Here is a 13,325-nt window from a genome sequence, read left to right as displayed (position 1 = left end):
AAACAAAAATCCCACTGTTTTTGCCTTTTCATGTAATGTAATTTTATTTTTTTAAATAGGACTTTTTAAAGTCCTTTCTGATGTCCTCTGTAGAAAAAAACGACATGAAAAGGCAAAAACAGTGGTATTTTTGTTTTAACAGCATAACATACGAATTATCATTTTTCAAAAATTGTATTTTTCTTTCTATTTTATGCTCTAAACATGTAATGACATGAAATAAACTACTTTTTTTAACCTTGGTAGTCAGGATGATATGAATACATTTTAAACTATAACCAAAAAGACGTTATTTTCAATGTTATGTTTTATTTCAAATATATGCAGACTTTGTGAGCAAAAGAGATATTTAAAAGATATTTGTGACTCTATTTTACATATAATTATTACATTGTTTAATTTTTAAATAATAATAAATAATAACCACTACAGCCATTATTAATAACACTTGCTTCTTTGTTTGTTTGTTTTGTTTTGTCTCATGTTGATGATAAATACGCTCTGTATGGATTTGCTCTGTCTAGTTCTGTGTTTGTAAAGGGGTGGGTATAAGAAATTAACCAAAGAAAATAAATAAACACTGCCATCTGGGGGAAATATTGCTAATAACCTTTTTTACGAGTGGTTCTTTCTCCAGGGGGCGCTTCGCTAGCTTTAGCTTAGCGATTAGCTATCAGCGCTGCGAAAAGTAAATGTTCCACGTGGCAAATGGCAATACCTATATTTATCTTTGCAAACAATGATAAAAACTATTGACACATACCTGACCGATAGAAAACGTCGTCTAGACTCTAGACCACCATCCTCTGCTTTTATGTTTCTAGCAAACGGACTGCCATTCTATACGTCATCAGATCGCGACTGCAAAACAGCACTCACGGACCCACATGGTCAGCAGAGCTCTACACTGTACAGTTTATAATTTCAATTCTGAAAATAACTGTACATGGATACATGATATATTAATTTAAGTTTGAGTCATTTAAATAAAGGTCTGCGTGGCGCTGACACGAGCCAGGAGTCACTATAATGGCACTGTTTATGATAAATAGGTACGTATTCTTTACGTTAAACGTAAGTTATAGTGTTCGCTGCATATTTAGTTCATATAGTAAATTATTTTACCAGTTTAATCATAAATAATGGATCTCACTCTCGTTACGGACTAACGTACATCTCAGTTCTGTTTTGTTTAGTGTATTGCCCTTCATCAAACCGCTTTTAAAACACTAATATTTGTATAGCTATCTTACATGCAACTTGAGACTTTATGAAATGTTATATTTTCAAATTAATATCACACTGCAAGATCTGTTTGTGAATTGCAAATATGTTATAAAAGAACAAAAAAATATACATAAAATGAAATAAAATTGTTGTGATCAGGTATTTAGGGGAGGAGGAGGACAGTGAATCCAGCAGAGAGTCTCGCTCCAGAGCTTTACTGGCTAAACTTCAGGAGCAGGTCAAAGCCAGAGAGCGGCTGAGCATCTCAAACACGCCTGATGAAGGATGTGATGAGGACCACCAGGGTGATAAAGAACAGAAGAAAAGAAAACACGAAGAACCAGAGCCCGAGGAAGTGCAGCGTAAAACGAAGAAGAGTGAAAATGTGAGAAAACAAGATCTAGCTGATGAAGTTGCCAGTTCAGCTAAAAAGAAGAAAAAACGCAAATCACTGTCCACTGAAAGAGAGAGCATGGATACAGGTAATGCTGCCTTATTACTGTGGTCAGTTGTTTTAAAGGAACACTCCACTTTTTTTGTAAATAGGCTCATTTTCCAACTCTCCCCCGAGTTAATAAGTTGAGTTTCACCAATTTGAAATCCATTCAGCCATTCTCCTGTTCTGGCGATATCACTTTCAGCCGTTACATGGCCGTAACATGGATGCAGCAGGCGCAGTAATATCACGCAGTGCTGGAAATTAGTTCCCAACGTGACCAGTGTGATATTACTGCTCCTGCTTCTGCCATATTACGGCAGCAAACTTCCTTGACTATTACGCCGGAATGGGAGTGTAGTTCCTAATCTTATCGGCCTAGAAAATCGCAACTTTACATTTCCATTGGTATTAGTGCACGATATAACTACAGAAGAGTCAAGTTTTAAATAGGACAGATATCGAAACTTGTTGGTCATTTTTGAACGCGATGCTATTGGTCTAATAGGATTCAATGATCTATGCTAAGCTATGCTAAAAGTGATATCGCCAGAACAGGAGAACGGCTGAATGGATTTCAAAACTGTAAAACTCAACTTATTAACTCGGGGGGAGTTGGAGAATGAGCCTATTTCCAAAAAAAGTGGTGTGTTCCTTTAAATTGATCTAGACAAGCTCTAGATTTTTGTTGGCTTGAATCAGTTTGCCATGCTTTACCACAAACAGGATACAAGTTTGTATCCCATAACATTTGTTTAAATAATAAAGGCATAAATCCTCGGAAATCATGTTCCTTGGAAAGAGAGCCTTGTTACAGCATTAACAGTTTTTAGTTAAAGCAAACAAACAAATAAACTTGAACATACATACATTTTTATATTGCTGAATTTATCAAGCATTTTTATTTACATTTTTAAATGTAAAATATAGATTTATTGATAACTACAAATTAGCACTTACAAAAATAGTGAGCAAAAAAAGTTGGAACCCTGCTACCAATTTTACCATATTGTTGTTGATCGTGTTTTTGCATTTTATATAGTTTATTTTGATATTCATTTTACATTTATTTCCAAAAATAAATAAATACAATCCCAAATAACCCTTTTAAAAGTTTTTTTCATTTATTTAAAAGTTTAATTTCTATATGGTGACCGCCAGGCGACTTGATCGGTTCACTTAAGTTTGTCGTGGCCACAACATATTAACTCATGGGAACGTGATATTATATCGTGGCCATGAGATATTAATTCGTGGGAGCGTCATATTAACTCGCGTCCACAAGATCATTTTGTCGTGGTAACGACATCCTTATGTTTAATGCATAAATACACCTGTGAAACCATAGTAACCCGTAATCAGAGATATTTATTACTAGTTTATTTTGAATTAAAAAATTATTAAATTAATTACTTATAGAAATAAATACAATATTAAATGATTCTATTAACAATAGGCAGTGCGGTCTACGCGTAATGTACATAAAAATAAAAGTACATAAAAATAAAATTGACCTACAAGAAACATTTTTATGCATCCCACAGATTAAGTGATCTCTTTATTTCTGTAATATTTGTATCACTTCGATCTCTTTACTTAACGTTCTGAATGTAAATAATACTGTAAATGCTGGACATATGACTGAGATTTTTACTGGAATGCAGTTTAAAGGTTGAATTTAACATATTTTATTATCATTATTATTATCTATTATTATACTATTTTAATTATTTCGTCTAATTAATAGACTAGCCTATATAAATATAGTGTTTCATTGACCAGTGAGTCATTCACATAGTTTTATTTTTAAACCATTTATCGTCACACAAGGGCATAAATACAATTATAAAGTCAAAACTTTATTGGCATAATTGTCATTTACAGTATTTGCAAAATATTTGGTAGCAAATACTTGCATTAATATACACAATGTTAATTAGGTAGAGCCATACACAATAAATATAAAAATATAGCCTCCTATAATTTGTCACTTAAAATTTGATATTATTAGTAGGCTATTATTATGTAATAACTGGTTAGGGCTACATTTTGTTAATGCCTGGCAATTATGCCAATCAAGTTTTGACATTATGATTGTATTTATGTGCGTGTGTGATGATAAATGAGCGTGTTTTTATTTACAAATGAAACTACGTGAATGATTCATTGAAACACTATAGTATTTATATAGGCTATTAGACGAAACAAAATAAAATGTTAAATTCAACCTTTAAACTGCATTCCAGTAAAAATCCCAGTCATGTAGCATATGTTAAGTATGTACAGTATCATTTACATGTAGAACGTTAAGTAAAGAGATCGAAATGAAGGGGAAAAAATGAGTATAAATGTAAATAAAAGGATGAATAATTTGACGTACTTTATGTAATATTTATTCATGATAAACATATTTCGAATGAGGTTTAGTTTTTTTCTGTAATTGTTTGTAAAACCTACTTTTTCGAACTCGTCCTAGACGGTCTGTCTGATTTTCACCAAAATTGCCTCAGAACATTTTCAGAACATAATGGCAAAAAGTAATGGAATTCAAGTTGATTGGACAAACCGTTCTTGAATAACGTGCTAATTGATTCCACGAAAAGCGTGCACAAATGGATGTGAGGCCATATCTCCGAAACGCTTTGGAGCATTGAGACCAAACTTGGTGTGTGTTATAACAAGCCTGACCTGAGGCTACCTGCAGTGTTTCGTCACAGTGCCACCTAGTGGTCAGGAGATATGTAAAATGGCTATTTTTGCTTATAACTTCTCAGTGGTTTGACCAAAAATCTCAAAACTGGTCTTGTTAGATTTGGAGGGGCATGCCGAGTCGAAACCATATCCAATTTTGAATTTAGCTTTAAAATGCTGTATCTTGAGAACGGATTAGCGTATCGTTTCGACATTAATTACAAAAATGTTCGGCACCATGCTCTGAATGTACATATAAATTTTGGGGCCAGCGCCACCTTGTGGTCAAAAGTTATAACGAAATTTCGAAAAATGCTAATAACTATTGCGTACATTAGCCCAATGAAATAAAACAGATTTTGATAGATTCCTTCGGTCTTGCTGAGAACACCGATACCAATTTTGGCAAGACCATGCTGAAAAAAAGTTATGGATTTCGTGTCGATATTTGAAACCGTTTTCATTTAACGCATCAACGAATTTGCTGGAAAGATGCCAAAGCGCATCTGAAGCTGTATCTCTGCAAAGCTTTGAGATATTTGCACGAAATTTTGTATGTGGCATTACCACCTAACAGTCATTACAACGCATCAATTTGGTAACAGCGCCGCCTATTGGTCAAGAGTAATAAACCATTCATTAACTATGAATTATTAAATGGACAAAAATGCTAATAACTGTCGATAGCATTAGCCTATTGTAATGAGATTAGTCTCAAAATATTCCATGGGTCATGCCGACAACATAGATACCAATTTTGACACAGTTGGTCAATCTATATGTCCGCCATTTTGGTTTATGTTGAAAACCTACTTTTTTTTAACTAGTCCTAGACCGTTGGTCCGATTTTCACCAAAATCGAGTCATCTTCAGACTATGCTGACAAAAAGTTATGGATTTCATGTTGATAAATGAAACCGTTTTCGTACAGCGTCTCTACAAATATTAGGCTTTATGCCAAAATGATTCTGAGGCTTTATCTATGCAAAGCTTTGACATAATGACACCAAACTTTGTGTGTGCCTTTGTCACCTCACACTGAACACACCACGTTGATTTGATAACAGCTTCCTTTTACTTATTGTTGCAGTTGGTCTGCTGTTCCTGCCATCCTTAGCTCCTCATTTTCCCCTTTGAGTGCTTGGCCCCGTAATTGCTGCTTGCAGCTATATTTTATGTAATAATTTATTTATAATTTCTTAATTCAAAATAAGATATTAATGAATCCATCTCTGATAATCCCAGGTTACTATGGTCATGCAGGTTTGTTTACGCATTCAACTCGTGGCCATGAGAAATGCATGTAGTCCCCTAAACATAATATGACGTTACCATGAATTAATATCTCGGGCCACATGATATTGGGAACGTGATATTTTGTAAAATTAAGTGAACCGATCATGGTCCTTGGCGGTCACCATGTTTCTAAAAGTTTCTAAGTTCAATCCTCCTGTACTGTTTTTCGTAAAAAGTGCTTTTTACAGAAATGTATTATTTATTTCAGGAGATAAGGAATCCAATAATGAGAAGTCTGTAGAAATCACAGAAACAAGTGAAAGTGACAAAGAGGAAAATAAGACGACTAAAAAAGAGGAAAATAAGAAGACTGAAGAATCTGTGGACCCTCAGATCAGTCAGGAAGCAAAGGCCGAAAACGGCTCCTCCCAGTCCGGCTTCCACATCCTGGGTGGCTTCGCAGAGAAAACAGTGCAAAAGGTAGCATGGGAAAACATCTCTAAGTTCTGAATTAAACTGTATCAAGTGTTGTGTCTTTAATAGAAATGTTTTTGCACAATCACAGGTCAAAAGAGTATTGCCTCAGTGGTTGGCGCAGCCTGACGTCATTCAGAGAGACATTACGAACAACCTCATTCCCATCAGTGAGGTGCCAGGCATCTGTCCCACACTGCTCAAGAAATTAGAAAATAACGACATTCAGAGCTTCTTTCCAGGTAAAAGGGTGTGATAATTAATTGCCATCATATTAAACACAATGCAGCCAGATGGTTATATATTATAAGATGGTTATAACAGACCAAATCTTGACCTTTATTAGTGGAGAATATGATATACATGCACTGACAAGTTTAAACTTTTGTATCACTGTCAATGTACATTTGTGACCCTGGACCACAAAACCAGTCTTAAGTAGCACTGAATGGGTCAAAAGGATACATTTTTTCTTTGATGCCAGAAATCATTAGGATATTAAGTAAAGATGTAACATGAAGATATTTTGTAAATTTCATACTGTAAATACATCAAAACTGAATTTTTGATTAGTAATATGCATTGCTGAGAACTTAATTTGGATTTTGGACAACTTTAAAAGTAATTTTCTCAATATTTCGATTTTTAAAAAATTGGAGTAAATGAATGAACAAAACAGGACAGAAAAAAATAATGATAGATATTACTGAATTCACAGCAAATGCAACAAACTTGCATTTTTGTCACATACAAATGCACTAGCATTGATTTTGAGCTAGAATGCAGAAAATTTACTGCTTATAAATTCTATCATCATTTCCTCACCTTCATGTCTTTCCAAACCTGTTTGACTTACTTTCTTCTGTGGAACACAAAATATATTTTGTAGAATGTTACCAAAGCATTTTGGTTACCCTTGATTTCTCCTGTATGGATATATTTTTTTTCTTTTTCACATTTGTGACCCTGGACCACAAAACAAAGAGTAGCAAAATACAAAAATACTTTGGGTCAAAATTATCGATTATTGTTTTATGCCAAATATCATTAGGATATTAAGTACATTACATTTAGTAAATTTCCTACTGTGAATATATATAATAATTGTAATAATTTGTAGTAATTTTTGATTAGTAATATGCATTGCAAAGAACTTTAATTGGACAACTTTAAAAGTGATTTATTTATTTTATTTTTTTGCACCTTCAGATTCTAGATATCAAATAGTTCTCGGCTAAAAACGGTCATATCCTATCAGGCTTATTTATTCAGCTTTCAGAAAAAAAAAAAAAAAAAAAAAAAAAACGTTATGACTCGTTTTGTGCTCCAGGATCACATTTATGTATTTGGCAGACTTGTTTTCCAAAGCAAGTTAGATTGCATTCACATTTTATTAAGAACCCATGGCTTTGTTGTTGCTATTGCTGTGCTCCTCTGTTCAAGCTACAGGAAGCATATGAAGATTGCAGAGCATCATTTATGTTTGTGTTTTCAGTTCAAGCTGAGGTCATTCCTGCCATTCTAGAGAGTGTGGGCTCTGGGCTGCTGGTTGGTCCAGGTGGCTACAGACCAAGAGACATCTGTGTTTCTGCTCCTACAGGAAGTGGAAAGACATTGGCGTTCGTCATACCTGTTGTACAGGTACATATGCAAACAATGAATTGCATTCATGTTTTTACAGTGAATAGTCTTAATGGTTGTTTGCTCTGACAAATTGAACTGTGGAGTTGATTTTGGTGATGTAAGTTTGAATCCAGCTCAAGGCATTTTCTGTTTTTTAAAATGTTTTTGAAATAAGTCTCTTATGCTTGTTGATGCTGCATTAAGAATACAGTAAAATATTAATATTGTGAAATATTATTACAATTTAAAATAACAGTTTATTGTTTTAAGGGGAGACACTGCAGGCAAAAACACAGTTTTTTGGTGTTTCATAAAGTGTTTTTTCAGACTAGTGGAAAGAAAACACCCAAAAGACACTGTTAAGTGTTTCTTTTATAGCACTTTAATTATTTGTGTCAGTAGATTTCAATTACAATACATATTTTTAAAGTCTCAAAATGTTTCTTTTCTCCTACACTGAACCATAAATCTCCACTTCAGTAGCACTTACACACACCAAACTTTACAGTTTTATTTCTGTCTATATCCTGAAGGTTTTTACAGAGGGATTTGTTCATATATAATTTGCTTGATTTTATACAATTTAATTCCCCCCAAAATGGTAAAAAATTACGTTGTTTTCTGTCTGTTCTAAACCTTTGACTCTTATACACTACCGTTCAAAAGTTTGGGGTCAGTAAGACTTTTAATAGTCTTTAAAGAAGTCTCTTATGCTCATCAAGGTTGCATTTATTTGATTAAAAATACAGAAAAAAAAAATAATATTGCAAAATGTTTTTACAATATAAAATAATGTTTTTTATTTTAACATACTTTAAAATAGAATTTATTCCTGTGATGAAAAGCTGAATTTTTATCAGCTGTTACTCCAGTCTTAAGTGTCACATGATCCTTCAGAAATCATTATAACATGCTGATTTATTATTAGAATGATCAATGTTGGAAAATATCAACAGTTGTGCTGCCAAATATTTTTTTGATTTTTTTTTTTTTTTCAGGATTCTTTCATGAATAACAAGTTTAAAAAGTACAGTATAAATATTTTATAACAATGTAAATTATTTATAATTAACTTTTAATAAACTATTAATTTAATACATCCTTGGTGAATAAAAGTATTAATTTCTTTAAAAAAAAAAAAAAAAAAAAAAACGATAAAAATGTACTGACCCCAAACTTTTGAACGGTAGTGTATGTCAAAAAAATTAAACAAGAATTTTGAAACTGACTTCATCCAGTGTTTAGATTTTTGTACTAAAAATGTATGCAAATTAGTGCATATTTTATTAAATAATGCCTCATTTGCATATTTAAACCTAACATTTTAGAAAACTTGTAATACAAAAAATGTTTGCATTTATCAATGTAATCAATTAACTGGGTAAGTAAGGTGATATTAGTTCATTTTTCCCCCTATTCACCTGCAGTGCCTCACCTTAACGTATTTTAAGATGTAATTTATTCATGTGATCAAAGCTGAATTTTCAGCATCAATACTCCAGTCTTAAGTGTCACATGATCATTCAGAAATCATTCTAATATGCTGATTTGCTTGTTAAGAAAGACAGTTTTCATTGAATATAAGAGACAAATATATTCACATGACGTTTATTAATGCAGGCCTTGTCCAAGCGTGTGGTGTGTGAGGTCCGTGCGCTCGCTGTACTACCTACAAAGGAGTTAGCACAACAGGTAATGTTTGTCATTTAGCTATTTACTGTACATATCCAGTTGTCTAGCTATCCATCAGTATTTATTGTTCATCCTTCGTTTCAATCCCACAGGTGTCAAAGGTGTTTAGCACATACGCTGAGGGCACCAGTCTAAAGGTGGTCATGATCACAGGTCAAAAATCATTTGCTGCAGAGCAAGCCACGCTCTCTGAAAACAGGTGAGTGTGTTTGTAGGTTCATGGGACAAAGAGGATAACAGTGTATGTGAACTTGATGGACTATACCATGAACTTAAATATTCTTAATTTGAATGTTGTGACTTTGTGTAGAGGAGGTGTTAGCCACAGCTTGGCTGATATTGTCGTGGCCACGCCGGGCCGGTTGGTGGATCACATCAACAAAAACAGCAACTTCAGTCTACAGCACGTACGATTCCTGGTGAGCATCAGTACAAATCTAATGGACACTACGTCTTCAGTGAACTACTATGAACAAAAAACAGAACAAAATAAAGTTGAATTCATGCCTAAAGACCTCAGTAAAACAAAATGGGGTTTTGTGGACTAATTTGTATTAGCTTTAAGGTTGAGGTCAAAAGTGTACACCCCCCTTTCAGAATCTGCAAAATGTTAATTATTTTACCAAAATAAGAGGGATCAGTTGAATTTATAAAAATGACCCTGTTCAAAAGTTTACATACACTTGCTTTTTAATATTGTGTTGTTACCTGAATGATCCACAGCTGTGATTTTTAGTCCCTTGTTTGTCCTGAACACTTAAACTGTCCACTGTTCTTCAGAAAAATCCTTCAGGTCCCACAAATTCTTTGGTTTTCCAGCATTTTTGTGTATTTGAACCCTTTCCACCAATGGCTGTATGATTTTGAGATCCATCTTTTCACACTGAGGACAACTGAGGGACTCATATGCAACTATTCCAGAAGGTTCAAACACTCACTGATGCTCCAGAAGGAAACAAGGCATTAAGAGCCAGAGGGTGAACACTTTTTGAGTTATTTTGTCTTCTGGGAAACGTGTTTTTTGTAGCCTCTGATGGGAAGTACTAAATGAAAAATATGATACTAAGCAAAATAAGAAAGACTGTTCAAATTATTTTCAAAAGTTTTCACCCCTTATTGCATTGTGTTTCCTTCTGGAGCATCAGTAAGTGTTTGAACCTTCTGTAATAGTTGCATATGAGTCCCTCAGTTGTCCTTAGTGTGAAAAGATGGCCCTTAGTCATTGTTGGAAAGGGTTCAAATACACAAAAATGCTGAAAATCCAAAGAATTTGTGTGACCTGAAGGATTTTTCTAAAGAACAGAAGGCAGTGTAACTGTTGAGGACAAACAAGGGACTCATGAGCAACTGTCATTAAACAAACAAAAAAAACAACAACAACAACAACACAGTGTTAATAATCAAGGGGATCTTTTAAACTAGGTCATTTTTATAAATTCAGCTATTGTTTTCTCATGTGGACTATATGTAAGCATCTTTTATGTGAAATATCTTATTCAGGTCAGTACTAAATAAACAAAATCATTTGTATGATCTCTCGTATTTTGGTAAAATAATTAACATTTAGCAGATTCTGAAAGGGGGATGTAAACTTTTGATCGCAGCTGAACACTGTACAATGGTGTGGGGTTTTTTTTGAAAGAAATTAACCATTTTATTCACCAAAGATGCATTAAATTGATCAAAAGTTACAGTTTATGTTTATGATGTTACGTTTATGATGAAAGATTTCTATTTCAGATAAAGGCTGTTGTTTTGAACATCGAAAAATTCAGAAAAAAATGAATGCCGTTTCCACAAAAATGAGCATATTAGAATTCTGCAAATTCAGCTTTGCATCACATGATTAAATTACATTTTGAAAATGTGTTACAGAAGAAATCAGTTAATAAGTTCCAATACTGTCACAGTATTACTATTTAGAATGTATTTTTGATCAAATAAATGCAGCCTTGGTGAGAAAACATTTTAAAAAATTGTACTGACCCCAAATGGTAGTCTACACTAAAGTGAATAGTTCACCCAAAAATAAATATTTGATATAGATATAGATATAGGTATTTGTTTGTTTATGGGAACAGATTTGGAGAAATTTTGCATTACGTAATTTACTCACCAATGTATCCTCTGCAGTAAATAGGAGCCGTCAGAATGAGAGTCCAAACAGCTGACTTTTTGCTTTGTGAAGCACAAAATCAAATCCATCGTTAAAATATTAACTTGTACCCTCTGTCCATCAAATCGTTTCCTCCAGTGAAAAAGTCATCTGGTCCGAATCAGAAGTGAAGTATGCATAGATCAAGTACCATTTACAAGCAGAAACAGTCTAAAATCATTCTAAACAAATATGTTGGTTGATTATGATTTGATTTGAGAGGACAACAGGGTATGGATATTTTTTTTATTATGTATACATTTTGTTATGCAACTTGGCTAGAAGCAATGGTTTAAAGTTAAAGGTTTTATTCATTTTTGAGTGAACTATTCCTTTAAGTTTGAAATAGTTAAAAAACAAAACAAATTGAATAACAGTAAAGTCAGATGTATATGTCTTTATCACGGTATCTTTCCATTTTCTGTATCCACCTTTTTCTTCCTGTAAGAGTGGGCATTAGTAAACACAGGTTTACTTCCGCTTTGAAGAAAAAGGTGGATAGAAACTGCAAAGACAGGTTTACAATGTGTATGTTGCAGATTATTGATGAAGCAGACAGGATGATTGACAGCATGCATCAGTCATGGCTCAGTCAGGTGACTAAAGCAGTGTACAGAAGCCCAGGTGACGCACAGACATCTGTCTTCAGGAGAATCCAGCCTGGACCAATCACAGTGGCAAGGTAGGATGTCATCTGATTTATCAACCAACACAGTGGCCCTCAGTTTGATGGTGTCTGTGCCTACCTTTAAACTTTAAAGCAATCTTGGATAAGGTGTCTTGCTCATCTTCCAATCCAAGTACCTCAGTATTTGTCTGTTTGTTTGTATGTCAGTTTGTCTCCACCTCAGATTCCTCTGCAGAAGTTGTTGTTTTCCGCCACTCTCACCCAAAACCCTGAGAAGCTACAGCTGCTGGATCTTCACCAGCCTCGACTCTTCACTTCCACACACACTCGTACAGAAACTACCACACAAAGCCAGGACACATTGAACTTCCCTCAGGGTCTCACTGTGAGTTTAACATTTCTTGAGCAATCAGATACCAGATGATCTAAACGTGTAACAGATCTTATGTGCACGCCTTAAACGTATGGGAATGTCTTATTCAGGAGTATTACGTCCCCTGCACCTTAAGCAAGAAACCACTCATCATCCTTCACTTCCTGCTTCGGCTCAAGTTCAGCCCTGCTTTGTGCTTCACAAACTCCAGAGAAGCAGCACACCGGTAAAGATGTTATTTTTATGCTCCAGCATGATGGTGATATAGGACTACTGTATATATTTAGATCCAAAGACTCCAGGTAATGACTAAATTAGTTGGATTAGTCCATTTGAATCAATTTTGCTGTTTGTTTATGTCATTCGTTAGCAGTGTTAGTGAATGTCTCTGCATGCCATACAGTGGCATGCAAAAGTTTGGAAACCCCTTGCAGAATCTGTGAATAATTTAAAAAAAGTTAAAGAGAGATCATACAAAATGCATGTTATTTTTATTTAGTACTGTCCTGGGTAAGATATTTTACATAAAAGATGTTTGCATATACCGTAAATCCTCTAATATTGGCCTGTATTCCATTAGCGGCCGGGTCTCCAACATTGGCCGGTCTCGCTGTCAGCTGAGGTAAATAATGGCCGGTCTCTAATAGTGGCCGGGGCTATTATTAGAAACAACGTATGTCTGGGCAGCAGAGTATGTGAGCGGAGCGCGGAGTGGAGCGGTGTAATTTTGAATAGAGGGAGGAGCGGATTTTTGAAAAGTCGGAGCGTCGTGGTTTTCACTCGCTCCAAG

The 13,325-nt window shown here is 34.4% G+C and overlaps 1 protein-coding gene across 1 annotated transcript; it reads left to right on the top strand.

Annotated features, from left to right (window-relative positions):
• Nucleotides 1-871: 871 nt before the first annotated feature.
• ddx51 (DEAD (Asp-Glu-Ala-Asp) box polypeptide 51) lies at nucleotides 872-12,941 on the top strand. Its single transcript, XM_073819643.1, has 11 exons — nucleotides 872-1,052; nucleotides 1,387-1,709; nucleotides 5,859-6,070; nucleotides 6,156-6,306; nucleotides 7,560-7,705; nucleotides 9,308-9,379; nucleotides 9,472-9,578; nucleotides 9,690-9,798; nucleotides 12,074-12,216; nucleotides 12,370-12,547; nucleotides 12,646-12,941. Exons 1-11 carry the CDS (start codon nucleotides 1,030-1,032, stop codon nucleotides 12,763-12,765), a joined length of 1,584 nt encoding a protein of 527 aa, XP_073675744.1. The 5' UTR covers nucleotides 872-1,029; the 3' UTR covers nucleotides 12,766-12,941.
• The last annotated feature ends 384 nt before the right edge of the window (nucleotides 12,942-13,325 follow it).

This window comes from Garra rufa, chromosome 15 (assembly GCF_049309525.1).
Source record: "Garra rufa chromosome 15, GarRuf1.0, whole genome shotgun sequence".
NCBI lineage: Eukaryota > Metazoa > Chordata > Actinopteri > Cypriniformes > Cyprinidae > Garra > Garra rufa.
The sequence above is the reverse complement of the archived record's forward strand: the minus strand, read 5'-3'. Positions and strand labels throughout refer to the sequence as shown.